Source organism: Microcaecilia unicolor, chromosome 9 (genome assembly GCF_901765095.1).
Source record: "Microcaecilia unicolor chromosome 9, aMicUni1.1, whole genome shotgun sequence".
In the NCBI taxonomy this organism is placed as follows: Eukaryota; Metazoa; Chordata; class Amphibia; order Gymnophiona; family Siphonopidae; genus Microcaecilia; species Microcaecilia unicolor.
The window spans coordinates 11,798,312-11,816,282 of record NC_044039.1 but is presented as its reverse complement, the minus strand read 5'-3'; the positions used below and the strand labels follow the sequence as shown (position 1 = coordinate 11,816,282).

Below are 17,971 nucleotides of genomic sequence, written 5' to 3'. Positions count from 1 at the left end.
TTTGAAAAGTGAAGAATACAGATGCATGTGCTACAGCAAATGGCATGTCTTACAGCTATGACTTCAGTAAGTGTCAAGAAAAGGAAAAGTTTACATGTTTGGCGTCTGTTTTTGATTTTGCCTCCTTGAAGATAGAGATTTTGAATAGGATTAAACTTTGCAAATTCAGGAAGGGATAGAAGGAAAGAGGCTTGGTGGGGTAGTACTTTGCCCAAGTTTGGACTTTCTCTGTATTCATGTGTGGGTCATTGCAAATTTATGAGAATTGTTCAACTAGGAAATTCACTTTTTGATGTTGCATCAGGAGGGAAGATGGGGGTGATGTGTGTGTGTATATGGAATTGCTATAATATGTTAACATTTAATGTCATTGTGTTTGATTGTTTGGATGTTAGGTGTCATAACAAGTGCCTCTAGTAGGTGCCCTATTAATTACCCTTGCAAAGTCTTGTCACTACCAACCTGAGCCAAATTTAAACCAGTGATTTAGAGGTGAAAGGTGCTCTAACCCAAATCTTCTTGAGCCATGCTCTCCCCCACCCTAAGTCTATCAATACTATGCGAATTTAAGTAGAGGAGTGTGGTAGCCGTGTTAGTCCACTCTTAAGGTTATCAATAGAAATCAAACAAAATAAAACATGGAAAAGAAAATAAGATGATACCTTTTTTATTGGACATAACTTAATACATTTCTTGATTAGCTTTCGAAGGTTGCCCTTCTTCGTCAGATCGGAAATAAGCAAATGTGCTAGCTGACAGTGTATATAAGTGAAAACATTCAAGCATTACTATGACAGTCTGACAGGGTGGGAGGATGGGGGTGGGTAGGAGGTATGCATGGGACATCAAAGCATATCATTGATATTCTAACAGGATGGGTGTGGATAGGTGAGGGGTGGGGTGATCAACAGAGACATACAGCTTTAAGGTTTATAATGGGCTAACATAAACCATAAAGCTGTATGTCTCTGTTGATCACCCCATCCCTCACCTATCCACACCCATCCTGTTAGAATATCAATGATATGCTTTGATGTCCCCATGCATACCTCCGACCCACCCCCATCCTCCCACCCTGTCAGACTGTCATAGTAATGCTTGAATGTTTTCACTTATATACACTGTCAGCTAGCACATTTGCTTATTTCCGATCTGACGAAGAAGGGCAACCTTCGAAAGCTAATCAAGAAATGTATTAAGTTATGTCCAATAAAAAGGTATCATTTTACTTTCTTTTCCATGTTTTATTTTGTTTGATTTCTATTGATAACCTATGCGAATTTAGAAACATCTTGTGTTCTTTCTTGTATCTAATTAGACAGTCTTTGTAGGCAAAGTGGAAAAGCCATGTTTACCTTTTTTCATACTAGTAGGAGCTACAGGAAATGCTTATACTACTGGAGACTGCTCCTGGGTACCTCTTGTTCACTTTGCCTCCCAGTGGTCTAAATTGACTACCTTGGGATGGCACTAAAAATTACATTGTAACTTTCTACAGAATAAGTAATTGTCACAGCTTCGAAGAAAGTCTTATGTCTAATTTGAGTATTATACACAGCCAGTTCAGTATTATGTGCTTCTTTTGATTTTAGCTTTGATAGGAAGCAATGATGACTCACCACTTGTGACAACTGGAAAGATGAACCAGCGCCAGGGAAAAGATGCATATCTTATGCCAACCAAAGACTTAGTCCAGGCGACGCTCTGTCCAAGCATCACCCAGAGCTGTGGTAAGAGACATTGTTTGTTTGCATTGAAAGACTGCAAATTAAGTTTAAATGTTGCTCTGTAGTACTCAGGCGTCAAGCTGAGCTGCTGGCAGGACATGCACCAGGATGCTGCTGGTGCTTTTGCCTGAGCTGCTGGAAAGCACTGATAAACGCAAACTGAGCTAAATGTGGCATCATTATAACAGCTTGCTGGCAGATTCATAAGTCCACACTTAGTGAACAAAAATTGGTCCTTGGGACAAGAAAAAAAAGGTTCCTAGGAGCAAAGGTGGTGATCCATTGATTTGATAGCTACTTTACACTAAACACCAAGGAGTTCACCCTCTACTACAGCAGCAAAGTATTGGATACTTGTTATGTGTATGTGAATTTTCAGAGTTTGACAGTTGGACTAGACATTGTGAGTATTGGCTTGTTGATGTGAATTACCTAAGACAGGGGTCTCCAAACATTTCAACGATAGGGCCACATAGGTCACTTCAGGGATGGGAATACTATGTCCTAATCAATTTTAGAAACTGGGGGAGAGGTGGCATAGTGCTTTTTAATATTTCCTTTTCATCCCACCAGACCAGTCCAGATATATGGTTTTGTCCCCCTACTAGCAGATGGTAATAGGGAATAACTAGTTTGCTGACCTAACCCTATAAAGCGTTCCGCCAACGACTGGCTATCTAGGAGGTTATGTAGAGGTACTGAGGAAAATCACTACTGTGAGGAAGGTGGTGCTCGACTGTTCACTCCAGTTTAGTAATCCCAAGGAGGAACATAATTGCCTTAATGGTTAGACTAAGGGTCCATCAAGTCCAATATCCTGTTTTCTAGCAGTGGCCAATCCAGGTCATACATTGATATGAAACCCCCCCCCCCCTTCCTGATTCCTTCCCCCTCCACCCCCTATTATTGCATATATATCACACTGAATGGTTTCTGATCTTTAAACAAAATGTCATATTAGACAAAAGAGAGCCCCTGAGTAAGCTCATAACAGAGAATAAAAGTGTTCAGTCTTTGATCCACAGTGCACTTTTTATTTGCTTGAATTTGACCTACTTTAGCAGATTGGCCCCTGAAACAGGATGCCTCCACAGCCATCACATGCTTTCCCCATCAGTTTTCCCCCTGTAATCTAGATTGCTGGGCAGCCTGAATGTGCCTAGTGGGAAGTAGCTCAGAAGAAAGATTGGTCTCTAGGTTTGAATTCGGAGTTCTTCAGGAAAGCTGTAAAATTCAGGCAGAAAGCCATGAAAATGAAGGAGATCTTTCTTGGTATAGAGCTACAATAAAAGGGAGTTGCCCAATAGGATCTTTTAGGCTTGAGAGCCTTGAGCTTAGAGGTTTTCTGGATGAGGAGCATAGGATGTCTGTGACCTGCTCTGGGGGGGATTTTGAAAACTCCTAAGAACAGGTAGAAGGTACCCCTTTGCCTCCAAAGTGAAGGGAAAAGGAAGCTTAGGGTGGTGCTTCTGAACAATCTGTTGGAGGCACATCTAACAGTTGTGTTTTCCAGATATATACCACACAGTGAATATGTTGAAGATAAATTTGCACATATTAGATTTACATACAGTGGACGTGCATGAGACAGTCCTGAAACTGGCTAGATGTTGCTCCAAAACAGTGTTGAGAAATATTAGCTTAGAGCATTAACGGTACTTCTGTTAGTATCGGTGATCCTTTTTTTCCCTTTTATTTGCTTTTCAACAAAAATACAACAAATGGGTATCTTCTTTATAAAGAAACAATTCAAAGTCACCAAAGTAAAATTTTTCAAAGAAACAAATAGACCAGAATTTAACATACTCCACTACTTAAAGGACCTAAGACCTATAAGCCAGAGGGAGCTGGATCAGGAATAAGGTAATAAGCAAAGAGTAGTATATCTTTACTATAGAAGGCACAACTTGGATATGACAGATATTCACTGATATGGCCAACCCCAACCCCCCCAATCCACAGAGACTATATAATTTAACAGGTCGTGAACCATCTTTGGTATCTAGAGAAAAATGTAATTAAGTAGGCTCAAAGAAATAATATAGTCTATTCTCAGATTCTACAACACACTTGCACAGGGTGGCCTACGGAGTATTTGCAAGGTGGTGATGTGGTTATCCACTGCATTCATTTGTGGAACATTATAGATTGGATGTATGGATGATACCTTTGGAAGAGCAGTTTTCAAAGTGGGATTGTCTTTTTTTTTCTGCCCAGGACAGTAAAGCTTGGGTACGTCCCACTTGCCTGAACTGGTCTAACAGGAGGCTAAGGAAGGTGAATTTTGTTCTTAATTTGATAATTTATTTTCCTTTAAGTCCTACTTGACCAGTCCAGGGCCCTCCCAGAAAGTCAGTAAATCAGCAAACTTCAGAAAGTGTGGTCTTTTCAAGGCCATAGAAGCTGATCAGTAGAATTCAAGACCTTATCTAGGGCTAATGTTCTCTATTTTTGTTTCTAGTTGCATGTTTTAGTCTGACGAGTTCCAGGATTACACCAATCCTTTATACTAGTGATGGTGATACTAAAACTCAATGTGTTCTGCCTCCATCTTGTTGGGGAGCACATCCTACTTGTCTGGAGGAGTCTTGGCAGGACTTAAGGAAAGGAGACAACAGTTTTCAATATCCTTGAGATTCAAGCATGTTCTTGCATAATTGCAAATTTTAAAATTTGAAGATACCACCAGAATAATTTCAGTTGATTATTTTTCTTATTGTAGTTCAAATATTCTTCAATAGCTAAAGTTCAAACTGTTTTAATCCCTCACACAGCGACAGTTCCAGACCTGACAGAAAATTTTGCATGTTAAAAGTAGGCAGTAATTTCTGTGCATCGCTCGGAATGCTCAATTTAATACTTAATTAGCTTTTTGAATGCATTTGCATAGGATTATCATTCGTTGCTTCCGAATGGTAAAAACCACACAGAACCTCTTTGTACATTAGACGCTGAATAACGTGATCACTAGGCTGGCTAGAATCAGCAAGACTGATAGAAGGTTGCAAGCAACGTGACCAAATCGCACCATTTTTGCAAAAACTTCACTGGCTACCAGTACAATACAGGGCTAAATTTAAAATATGTCTGATCTTCAAGGACCTTAAAGGAAATGACCCCGAGTACCTGAAGAACAGGATGATCCTCTACACACCGCCAAGGACACTAAGGTCCTCTCAAGGACTATCACTAACCACACCCTCTCCAAAAGACATTACACGATGTGATACCCGCAAGTGAGCTTTCTCTGGTGTAGTCCCCATTCTCTGGCATGGTCTCCCTGAAAGGCTCTGCTTAACACAAGACTATGTCTACTTCAGGAAGCAGGTTAAAGCTTGGCTCTTCACCAGGCCTATAAAGGAAGAACTAACTAACTTGCTAGTCTCACTCACACACACAAGGTATGACACGGGCTGCACATACTGGAGCAGGACATGTTTATCCATTCCTACCCTAGCTGAGATAATATTTAACCATCTCTCTGACCTCATGTTCACCTGTCTTTAAATTAGCCACCTTACTTTCTAACTCCTCATACTCTCTTACCTGTCTATATGTTCCTTCTTTGCTTGTACCCTACACTGTCAATTAAAATGTTCTATTACGCATTGTGTTCACATTGTAAGTAGTATTTATGTCACACTTTGTATTCCTATTTAAATATTTTTATTCCATTTTCTCATGTTTGATTTATTCTTATTGTTCACCGCCTTGAGTGAATTCTTTCAAAATGGCGGTAAATAAATCCTAATTAAAAAAAATATGTATGTTGCTAGCATGGTAACCTTTGAGCATCGGTCCCTGAGTAGATAATGTAAGGACAGAGGAGAGCAGTGCTTGGGGTAGGAGTGGGTGGGGAAGGGGAGAGTGGGATTTTGATGAGGATGAAATGCAGTGAGATGTGAGGATTGCATGGAGGTGATGAAAAGACCACTCCAATGCTGTTCTTTTTCGTTTTTTGTTTTTTTTTTTGGGGGGGGGGGGGGAATAAAACATCCAGACAAAGACAAGGTTCTATGTTTTTTCTAAGATGTTTTTTTCTGGGTTTTATTTTATTTTTTTAATCATATTTATTTTTTAACGTATTTTGGAGGAGTGGCCTAATGGTTAGAGCACTGGTCTTGCAATCCAGAGGTGGCCGGTTCAAATCCCACTGCTGCGCCTTGTGATCTTGGGCAAGTCCCTTAACCCTCCATTGCCTCAGGTACAAACTTAGATTGTGAGCCCTCCTGGGACAGAGAAATATCCAGAGTACCTGAATGTAACTCACCTTGAGCTACTACTGAAAAAGGGGTGAGCAAAATCTAAATAAATAAATAAAGATTCCATTCAGAATCTCAAAGAATAGCAACATTCCATGTAGAACCCCAAAGAATATCAAGATTCTGGAATCCTAAAGAGTGACAAGATTCCATGCAGAATCTCAAACAGTAGCAACATTCCATGTAGAACCTCAAAGAATAACAAGTGGAGGAGTGGCCTAGTGGTTAGAGCACCAGTCTTGCAATCCAGAGGTGGCTGGTTCAAATCCTGCTGCTGCTCCTTGTGATCTTGGGCAAGTCACTTGCCTCAGGTACAAACTTAGATAGTGAGCCCTCCTGGGACAGAGAAATATCCAGTATACCTGAATGTAACTCACCTTGAGCTACTACTAAAAAAGGTGTGAGCAAAATCTAAAAAAAAAAAAATACTAGAATTGATTTTTGTTTTTAATGCTGTACCTCAAATAGGGGCCTTTTTACTGAAGCTTAGTGTATGCTAAGCAGTGGCATAGCTACGAGGTACCTTGGGGGTCTTTGGGTTCAGGGCCTCCCGAGGTCTGCTAGTTTGGCTGGTGAGGTTCCCAGCTATCCTGCGGCGATATTTGCCGCTGCACTGCCTGCCCTGCTTTCCCCCGCCCCATACGCATTCTCATTTTTAATAAAATTGAGCATGCGCAAGCTTTGCGGTATGCACAAGCTTTGCGTATGCTCAATTTCACTAAAATTGAGCATGTGCGCCAGAGCAAGAAAGCAGGGCAAGCAGCACGGTGGTGAATATCGCCTCAGAAAAGCTTCTGCTGGTGGAGCTTGGGAACCTCAACCTGGCCAGGTATGTGGGGTTACGGCGGGGGTCAAGAGCGAGAAGGTGAGGCAAAATATGTCCGTCCCCCCCCTTTTGGGCTCATGTCCCCTCCAAATCAAGGTCTGGCTATGCCTCTGGTGCTAAGTGCCACGTGATCCTTATGTATAAAATAGGACATGCGGCATTTAACATATGCTAATAGCCATTAGTGCGCACTAAACTTTAGTAAAATGGCCTCTTAGGGTAATAATGTGATATAGTGATTATTTTCATTTTAATGCTTGGAATGTGCTTATCTTATGTGTTCACTTTGCACAGTACAAGAGGAAATATTTTTTGTTTTTATAGTGTTACATTGCATGCAGGGTCTGTCTGCCTTGAGGTCTCCATTTCAAGTTGTGTTTGTACATTTTCTAATTTTTTGGTCTCTCATTCTGTGTTTAGAAAGGGCTGTCTCTGTTGAGTGTGCATTACCAATTTGAAGGATTCTGTTAGTGTAGTTGTGTAGAGCTCTGTAGAAATTTGGCTTATTCTGTTTTGCTCTTGGAGATATGTTCAGGGGTGGCCCTATAATGAGGTCAACTGAGGTGGCAGTCTTTAGGGAGCAGCATCTTACCGCTGGCCAGACTGCCTGCTTGTCAGCTTTCACTTCCCTCCTCTGAGGCTCTCTCCCATTTTTGCTGGAACTTCAACTGCTGCACCCCTCCCCAGGCATCTCTCCTTTCATCCTCCCCCTCCCTCCTAGGCCGTCATCTCCTTTCTTCCCTCAGATCTACCTTAATTTGTATTGCAAAGGTTGCTGGCAGCAGAAGCAATTCACATAGAATGTCCTGCTGCTGGCCCCATCTTCTCTGTACAGTGGCCCGCCCTCTCTGAGATAACTTCCTGTTTCCTCATGGGCAGGCGCAGTAGTAGGGAGAAGACGCCAAGGCAGGCAGCAGGACGGTCTTTGAGAATTGCTGCTGCCGACTTTTGCAACACAAATTAAGGTAGACTTGGGGGCAGGAAGGAGAGATGCCAGCCTGGGAGGGAGGGGGATGAAAGGAGAGATGCCAGGGGAGGGGTGCAGCGGTCAAAGTTACAGTGAAAGGGAGAGAGACTCGGAGGAGAGGAAGTGAAAGCTGAAGAGGGGGAAGGGGGTTGAGAAAGGAAGAGGGAAGATGCCAGACCACAGCCTGGTGGGGTGGGGGAGAAGCAGTGGGGCAAATAAGTGTTGAACAACATGACGCAGAAGGAAGAGATATTGGACTTGGGAGGGGGGCTAGAAAGTAGGGAGTAAGAAATGTCAGCCTCAGGGGAGGGATGGAAGGGAGAGAGGAAGAGATGTTAGAGGAAGGGGTGGCAGAAGGAGGGAGAGATGTCAGATTCGGGGTTAGGTAGTGGAAGGAAGGAATTGGTGGGAGAGGAGGAAGGAGAGGGAGAGATGAACTCATGAGAGAGCTGAAGGGGAACAGAAGAAAGAGAGAAAGAGATGGACTCAGGGGAGGAAAGAGGGAGAGATGGACATGGGAGTGCTGAAGGGGAACAGAAGAAGAGAGAGAGGATGACTTGGAAGGGCAGAAGAGGCAAAATGGGGTGATGGACTCAGGGGAGAGTGGAAGGGGGACAGGCAGAGGAAAGAAGAAGAGGGAGAGATGTTCACAGGAGGGTGATGGGGAGCAGAAGAGGGAGAGAAAGAGATAGGCTTGGGAAGGCAGAGGGAGCCAAAGGGGGAGGGCAGAGGAAGCAAAACAGGGAGAGAGAGAGATGACCTTGGGGGAGGACAAAGAGGGAAACGGGGAGAGGGAGAGATGGACAGAAGGGGAAGGGGAAGGGGTAGAAGGGGGTAAGCTGGGTTATAAGGTTGGAACAAGGGATAAGGAGGGAAGATGCTAGGAATGGTGGATTTATAGTAGTAGTAGTAGTAGTAGTAATAGTAGTTGTCAGGAAGATGAGTGAGAGGAGGATAGTGAGTACAGAGGGTAGAAATGTGGTAAAAGGGAACAGATGAAAGATAAATGGGTATAGGAGGCTGGGAAATGAGTGAGATGGGGAAAATGTGAGAGTTAGGGGATGAGAGAAGGAGGTAGAAATTTGATAAGTAGATGGAAAGTGAAAAGGAGTAGAGCAAGAGTATGAAATCTGAATGGATACAGAGGCAGAAAAGAAAAAAACCCGAGAACTTTAAGAGAGATCAATATGTGAGAGACAGGTGTAGTGAGGGACTGGAACAAGACAGAGGGAGAGAGGAGAAATAATAAATGGGCAGCAGCTACTGGAAATGGAATTAGCAGAACACAGGAAAGCAGAAAAGAGAAACTGGGACCAACATGATGAAAAAATAAAATGCCCAGATACTGAAAGGTATAAAAAAAAAAGTGTTCTGTTTTGAATTTGTAAACTGGAATATTTTAGCTTGGGAAATGTGTGTTGCAGATGTCTATGTATTTTGTTCAGTACAAATGGAAATGCATTTGTTTCTCCAGTGTTGCAGTATATGCTGAGCTTAACTCCTTGCGGTTCCCAGTTCAATTTATTTCTCTCTCTATTTGGGATCCCTTGTTCTGTATGTCTGTATGTGTTGGTGTGGTATTTGTTTGCATATAGTTTCTATGTAGAGATCTGTAGCAGTCCCCACTTGTTCTGTTCTACTTGTAGTAGGCATTTTGGTGCGTTAGGGTCCAGTGTAATATTTGTAGTGCTGCCTATTCAAAGGTTAGTCTTGGGGGAATTCTGTACCACGGCGCAATGCAGAGTTTTGTACTTGCTTTGCAGAATTCTGCACAGGTAGCAGAAGGCAGAAAATTTGTCAGGTTTCTTATCTCTCCCCCCCCCCCCTTGCGGCACACACACACAGACTGTTCATACAACTCCCCCCTCCCCCACCCTGCTTATCCTGTCCTCCTGGATCATGTGGCATAAGAAAGAAAGTGGCTGCCCATCAGACCATTTCCGCCTCCTCTGCTGGCCTGGGCCTAATTGCTGCCAGAGGTCTGTGTGGTTCAAATAAGCTGTGGGCCCAGACTAGCAGAGGAAGAGGAAGTGGGCTGATATGCCGCTGCTTGTTTCTTCCTTATACCAGACTATCCAAGAGGAAAATTATGGTAATATGGAGGCAAGGAGAAAAAGAATACAGAGAGAGAGAGAGGTTGGGGGCTAAGGGTAGAAAAAGAACTAGGGGGCAGAGAAAGCTGGGGAAGGAAACAGGTTCAAGCTAAATCATTGTGGGGAGGGTCGAGGGTGGAACCTGAAGTTAAGTTGGAGTGAGAGAGAGCTGGGCAACAAAAGGAAGTAGTGAAGAGAGATCAGGATAACTCAGTTGGAAAAATAAAATGGTCAGAAAACAAGGACACATTTATTTTTGATGATTTAGAGAAAAATGTCAGCTTTGAAAATGTATATTTCCTGTATCTTGTACTGTAGGAAATGCATCTTTGTTTCTCTGGGGTTTCACTGCTCAGTTTGGTTTCTTTTGTATTCCATTTAATTTTTTTTCTACATTATGTTTCTAGCTTGTAATCTCTGTTTTTTTTTTTGTTTTTTTTTTTGCTAAGTGGCCTGTGTTTTCCTTGTGTAACAGGGATGAGGGATTCAATTGGTATGTAGTTTCTATATAGGAATCCAGTTGGAAGAGATCCCTTCACCCCCTGTGCTTAATAGAAGATCTGCACCCCCCCCCCCCCCAATCCCTGGGGGAGTGCTGGTGTTCTAGAAAATTTGCAGTGCTGACTTTTCGTAAGTAGGGTTGGTATAGTTTGAATTCGTAACCTGGAGCTGCTATGACATGGTAAGCTTCTGAATGTCTGTTTACAAGGTTTTGTCTTATCTCACATAGTGTTTGGTAGTGGAAGGAGTTTGTGTCGCTGTCACTGATTTGACAGTAACACCAGAGTTTGTGTCTCATTTTCAAAGCACTTAGACTTACAAAGTCTCATAGATTACTATGTAGCTTGGTAAGTCTAAGTGCTTTGAAAAATACACCAACGAAACATTCTACTTCTGCTCTGTACCTCTTGTTGGGAGAGTTTTATTGGTTGATCTGGAAATACCCATGTGAAGGAATAATTACACACAACTGACTTCTCTGAGTACTTGTGCTCCTCCTCAGAGGTGTGTATTTAGATCCTGGCAGGCACCAGAGGGCCCAACCCCGGTGAAATGAGCTAGACATTTTTCTTTTTCCATTAGGCTGTTCGACTTTGGTTTTATATGTATATAATATATAAATACTAGTGGAACCCAGCCCGTTTCCTCAACAATGAAACGGGCCCTATAAAGGCTTCCTTGTAAGCGATTTTTTTTTGGCTCTCCCCTCCGTGTCCAGCGATTCTCCTCTTCCCTGCCCTTCCATCCGTGTCCTGGGATTCTCTCCTGTCCTCTCCTCCCATCCCATCCATGTCCATCGATTCTGCTCTGCTCTTCTCTGCCCTGCCCTGCCCTCCCCTCAATGTGCCGCGATTCTCTCTTCCTTTGTACCTCATCGTTTTCTGGCTGGCTTCCCTTCCGTTGGTAACATCCTTACGTCAGCTCGCCTCCAGCGTTCCCTTCCCTCTCACTGTTCTGTCCTCTGACGTCATTACGTTTTGACGCAAGGGCGGGGCAGTGAGGGGGAATGGAACGCTGGAGGCTGGCTGATGTCATGAGATGTTACGAACCCAGGCAGCCAGACAGCGATAGAACGTTGGAGGTGCAAATTATTATATAGGATATAGGTTTATGTATTTTCATGATTTTGTAATGAGCTTAATTTCTTGGTTCCTGTCAGTTTGCTGTATTCTATCACTCCCTCACACCTTACTCCCTGATTGTAGCTCTGAGGAAAGAATTGGAGTGGGGGGGGGGGGGCACCATCTCATCCCTCGCCTCAGGTGGCAGATTTCCTTGAACCGGCCCTGGATATGGGGATGGTCTTCAGTAACTCTGGTCACACATATTTTCAGGGTATTCACACTGAATATGCATGAAATGCGCTTGCACGCACTGTATGCATTTTTATGCAATGCAATTCATGGATAATCATTTTGTCTATATTCTGAAAATCATGCCTACTGACACTTGAGGACTGAAGTTCCCTTCTCTTATAATTTTCATAAGTTGGGTTTTGGCAGTTAATGCTGTTTGTGGTAGGATGTGTGGTTTTTTATTTATTTTGTAATATAGGTCTCTCCCCCCCTCCCCCCGCCCATGGTGGTGTATTTCATGGTGGCAATTTGGATTAATGTTACCAAGGTGATGCCAGGATTTGAAATCAAACTTTTTTGCATAGTGAGTGGTTAGGGGAAATGCCGGCCTTGTAGAAGAGTTTGTTTACTGAGCTGGATTTTCAAGGTAAAACTAAAAACAAAATTGAGCCTCATTTGCAATCTATGGACTAGATTTACCGAAGTGCACTGTTGCATTAGCTTGTGTCAACAGTTAATGTGCACTATGAGTAAATATGTGTCATTGTATAAAGTGGGTAAATAATCCATGTTTAATGTATACTAGTGCACTTCAGTAAATATAGCCCTATGTAAGACAAACAGGAACTGGAATTGAGGGGAGGATTAGGGCTAGGCTAGGAGGGCAAGCCCCTCTAACTCAATCCTAGCCCCTCTTCCCATAGGGAGATGTACAACTCTTAACCCAAGATGGATCACTGAAGTGCAGAGAATCCCTTAGTGCCGATTGCCCTCATCCTGCCTTATTTTATACATTTGATATCCTGCGCTTCAGCACATCAAAGCAGTTCACAGGAAAGGCTTGAGGATTTTTAAATGGTAAAAAGGAATCCTGAAACAATTTATGAATTGATGGTCTTTACACTACAGTACTTAAAGCAATGCCTTACAGGCCTGAATGATTATATATAAAGATTATCTCATTTCCTTACATATAGGGGTAGTTAATCTGGGGGAGAAAGAAAGATCCATCTTCAGAAGCCTACCTCCCCCCCCCCCCCCCCCAATATAAGTGATTTTAAAGCAGCCCTGCTTGCACTAGTTCATGTGCTTCTGTGTTGTGGATATACACACAAAATCATTTCCCTAAGCTAGCTAAATGGCTATGGCTAGCTTCTACTTTGTTTAGGGAAGAGGTTAATATCTGTGCAGGATATTCATAACTGTGCTCTCTATGCCATAGGGAGCAAAGCAGCAGGTTAATTATGTAAATGAGAATGAAACTTGCTTCACAACTAGTCTGGACAAAGCTGACTTACTTGTTCCTGAGCTGCTGTAGGGAGGTTCAGAGTTGCTTTTGAGACTTCAGCAAGTGAAACCTGAGAATTGAGCAAGGACACTGGAGGTGGGCGGAGCCATGGTTTAACGCAGGGAGCTGAGCTAGGTGCCTGTTTGAGCAAAGCCTTCCAGCTTAACTGAACCAAACCTAGGATTCATATCCTCTTGGCATGTCTGTGTAAATTGTGCTTGCTGTGTGTGTGTAACTGAAAGTGCTTTTTCTTTTTTTGGGGGGAGAGAAGTAATTTTTGCCTTAATAGGGCACTGGCACAGCTTGCAGTATGAAAAGCCTCATGGTTTGGATATTTCTCAATGTAGGAATCAAAACAGATAAGTGAAGGCAAGTATACCCTTAGTATACTTTCTCAGATCATAGAAAATAAAACTTCTCGGTGACTTGATGTACATCGTACGTTTGCAGGCGGTATATAAGATGTGTTTGGCTATTCAGTGCATCTGTTTGCTGGGAGGATTGTGCTCGTACACGTAGCAGGGTTCGTGGTACAATGCAGAATTGTCTGTAGTTGCTTTTCAGTGTATGCCATTGTATGGTCGCATTCTGTTTTACTTGTCAAACCATGTTGTCAGTGTCTTGACGGTACAGAAGGCTAAGAGATTTTTGCCTCATTGAACAGTAAACTTAGTTGATTAAGTAAGAATTGCAAATAGATGAGATTTCTGTATAGCTGTGATCAGTGAATGCTCTTTTGTTTTTTTTTTCTTGGCTCTTGATAGTTCTTGTTTTTTTGTGTGTTTGGGCACGTTACAGGCAGAGAAATTAGACAGACATCAAAGCTCTTAAGGAGGACATACTGTTTCTAGTTACAATTTGGAAACTTTTGATGCATTTGTTTTAAATGAGTAGCAAGGAATTTTTTTTAAGTAGGTGATCATATTTGCATTGGATACTCAGTTTATTTGATGATGTAACATCAATAACTAAATCGAGCCAGAAGATTGCCACTGCTGGAGACTTAAGTAATCTGTAAGCTTTTTAGTACTGTTTGAGCTCACGGCACATTTTAAAACCAATGATTGTGAGGTGTAGGGGTTAAAAAGTAGTTGAAGCACATCAAGATTTTCAGGATTATCTTTAGCACTTTAGAATCTGGCATCCTCTTTAGCCCTCTGGCATAATCACATCGAAGTACTGTATAGGTATTGAGAGGTTTTTTTTTTTAATAGCTTTTGTAACTTGTTTCTGTGCAGGAAACATATGCTGGTGCATTCCTGTTCAATTTTAATATTAGGGCCCATTTTCAAAAGAAAGAGAAAAGGGTTAAACCCAGCCATGTTGTGATGCAAAAAGAAAGGACCTTTTTGTATTCATCTGATGCCCCTCTGCTCTTAGCACATCTCAAAAGCCATTAGGACTGTTGCTAGGAAGCTGCTCTCTCTTCAGTAGCTGTCTGGTGGGGAGAGGATGAAAAGAATAGCACAACTACAATGACTTTCTTAGTCCCACATTTCTTTCTGGCTTTTAGTGTTTCGTAATGAAAAAAACATTCTTTTAATACATGTCTGGACAAAAGCATGTTGCAGAGCTGCTGTATTAATATTTGGCATGCAGGCAATGGCTCATTGTAATGTGCTGTTATACAATGCCTTTGATGCCCAGGAATAGAACACTCTAGTGACTAGGCAATGTTAATTACATGCTTTTTGGAATATAATGTATGAAGTTTTCTCAGCCTTTTGTCTGAGACACTGTGGGGCTCATTTTCAAAGCACTTACACAGTTACATAGTAACCTATAGAACTTCGTAAGTCTTAAGTCAAGTGCTTTGAAAATGCGTCTCTATGTGTAGCAGCATGGAGAAAATTGACAATGAAAGGCTGGATTATATAAGTGAAGCTACCTAAGTTCCTGTCCTACTCAGGGTGGTAACACGAGGACAAAGGAGCAACACTGGAAAGAACCATCTCAAAAGCGTCTCAAGGTCAAAGGTTTTGGCTGATGTTTGCCAAAAGTATTTGTAGACAAGGTTGAGCGATCTGATCTTTTTTTCTTTTTAAAGTATAGTTATAGCAAGAATATAAGAATAGCCATACTAGGTCAGACTAGTGGTCCATCTAGCTCAGTATTCTGTTTTCAACAGTGGTCACAATAACCTGGCAGAAACCCAAATAGTAGCAACATTCCATGCTACTAATCCCAGGGCAAGTAGTTTCTTTCCCATGTCTATCCCAATAGCAGACACTAAAGACTTTCTTTTTCCAAGAACTTGTCCAAACCTAAACCCAGATACGCTAACCGTTGTTACTACATCCTCCGTCAAAGAGTTCCAGAGCTTAACTATTCGTTGAGTGAAAAAATATTTCTTTCTATTTGTTTTGAAAGTGTTTCCATGTAACTTCATTGAGTGTCCCCCTAGTCTTGGTACTTTCTGAAAGAGTAAAGAATCAATTCACTTCTACTCACTCCGCGTGTTTCCTTACTCCTCCCCTTGCCTGGGAATCAGCTGTCAGTGACATCACTGACGTCAGTGCATTCTAAACTGCCTAGCAGACCACCTCCGAGGGAGCCACGGTCCCAGGCACATTAGAACGTTGGAGGTGAGCATTATTATATAGGATAGCCCATTCTAGAGCTCTCCAGCATCAGGAGATTTCCAAGAGAAATTTTTAGGGATTCAGTGTTATGACTTAAGTGGCTTCCAAAATGGCTTCTGGGAGAACAGACACCAAGATTTAAAACCAAGTATATCATCAGGCTACATGGTGAGAAGCCGTGAAAAGGGCTTTTTTTTATTTTTTTTTTTTAAATCCAAAACTTATTGAATTGTAGAATGAATATAGCATTGGAAGATACTTTGCTATGAATATACTACTTCATCTGTGCTATGTAGGAGAACTAAACTATATTTTTTAGCGTCAGCTTACACTGTTCTGAAACAGCAGGTGTTATCCCTTCCCACCAACAGATGGAAATAGAGAAAACTCAATCTGGTGACATCACCACAGGAGCAGCCCAAGGCAATCTGTTGCCCAAGACAAGGATGAGATGCCGTCCCTGCCCGCACCCAGTCTGGCATCTCCCCCCTTCCCTCCTCATCTCTGTTACCTGCATTTACCTTACTTTTTTCTTTTCCAAAAGGTGATAGCGGCAGCAATTCTCATAGGCTGCCCTGCCACGGTTGCACCGGCCTCTTCGCTCTACAGCGTCCCGCCTCAGAGGAAATAGGAAGTTACGTCAAGAGACAGGCTGTAGTAGGGAGAAGAGGCTGGCGGCAGGGCAACCTATGGGAATTGCTGCCACTGCTGCCTTTTGGAAAAGAAAAAAATAAGGTAAACGTGGGGAAGAGGGTTGAGGAGGGGAAGGGGAGACTGCTGCTCTTGGAGAGTTCCACCTGAGGCCTCCGCCTCGGGTGGCGTAATGGTAGGGCCACCACTGCATCACCAGCTATAATAAGTGATGCTCTCTAGAAAATCCAGTAATTTTCTCTAACTTCCAGCTGGTGGTAGGTTGTGCTGTGGTGCTCTGTCCCTGGCCTAGCTCCCTGCTCTGCTAGCTTAAGTGACACAGCATGGTCAAGCCTAACGACCACTCTCAGGTTTGTACCTGGTTGAGCTTGGAACTTGGCTCCGCAGCCCCCAGTTTCACTCTGTACTGCCTCTGGGCGAGGCTTTGGCTTGGTCTCGAGGGATCTCACCTGAGGGATGTGGGTCCCTATCCCCCCATCCTTCTTATTCAGTCACTCTGTTTGGGTGTGCCTCTCGGGCTCCCTCTGCAAATCCCAGGTGCTTAAATTCCTTTCTCTCCCCAAATTACCCTGGGCAGCCAATAGTGCTTGTTTGCTACTCCTGTCTTTTTAAGGGAAAAAGGTGGGGGGGAGCAGAGCAGCCCTGAACAGGGAAATCCCCTATCTCAGGTCCCTTAATCGGCACCCCCAGAGAGCGTGGGACAGAGCAACATCTGGTTCCTGGGTTGAGGCAGAGTTGGACAGCTTGTCAAGCCCACACCTACCTGACACAGGGATGCCCTCCAGGAAGCACTGCTCTCTGTGCAGAAACCTAAGGTGGACATTCTGGTCACAGCGGTCACCAAGACGACTGCTGTGCCAGTCCAGGGGGGCTCAGCTCTGAAGGAGCTCCATGACAAGAAGGCTGAGCAGCAGCTCTGCCTGGCCTTTCCTGTGGAGATGTCCAGTATTCAGGCTGCCATTTGTGGCAGTTATGTGGCAAGGGCCATGCTCCGATGGTTGCTGCAGCTCCCGGAGTCCCCGGAGGTGGCTTGCCTGGAGTCTGGAACTGCCTTTTTGGCGGACGTTCTATATGATCTGGTCTGCTTAGCTTCCCGCTCAGTGGTTGCTTCAGTGGTCAGACGCCAGTGGTTGTGGCTTTGCCACTAGGTGGCGGATGCAGCTTCCAAAAAGCTGTTGTCAGCTGCCCTTTAGGGGGCAGCTATTCTTTGATGTGGAGAAGCTGGTGAAGGATAAGGGGGAGGCATGGCTTTCTGGCTCCCTGAGCTGTGGCAGAAAGGCTTTTGATGTTCTTCTGCTTCCAAGGGGCATGCCAGAGGGTTAGGGCGGGTTGGGCCCACCTGTTGCTCTATGTCTTGGGGCGATGGCCAGGGCAGGTCCTTCAGGCAGCGTTTCTTTTGAGGCCTCAAAAGAGCCGGCCCTGCTGGAGCCTTCAGTGTAGATGCAGCCCCCTGTTCTACCCAGTGAAGGTGCACTGGGCCCATCATTGGTGCTGGTGGGAGGCAGGCTGTCTCTCCCTTTCGGGATGAGTGGGCCTGTATCGTGTCGGATCAGTGAGTCCTGTAGGTGGTTGGCATGGGTGTTTTCTGGAGTTAGCCTGTCTGCTGTTCGATGGCTTCATGGCCTCGTCCTACAGTTCAACTCTGAACAACAGGCTGTTGCGTCTACTCTGCAGCACCTATGCGCTCTTGGGGCAGTGGAGCCGGATCAGTACTCCATTTATTTCATCATACCAAAGAAAGGTGGCTCCTTCCATCCCATCTTGGACCTCAAAGGGGTC

At 43.6% G+C, this 17,971-nt stretch overlaps 1 protein-coding gene across 6 annotated transcripts in view; it reads left to right on the top strand.

The window, feature by feature from the left end:
- OSBPL8 (oxysterol binding protein like 8) overlaps positions 1-17,971 on the top strand; it is a 164,812-nt gene that overhangs the window by 50,530 nt on the left and 96,311 nt on the right. For 4 of the 6 annotated variants that reach the window (XM_030214139.1, XM_030214143.1, XM_030214140.1 and 1 more), the window contains one exon: positions 1,593-1,730. In XM_030214139.1, the coding sequence (XP_030069999.1) occupies positions 1,593-1,730 (138 nt within the window). Of the gene's footprint in view, positions 1-1,592; positions 1,731-13,035; positions 13,056-13,131; positions 13,329-17,971 lie in introns of those variants that run through there. The other 2 variants (XM_030214141.1, XM_030214144.1) reach the window with 2 other exon arrangements.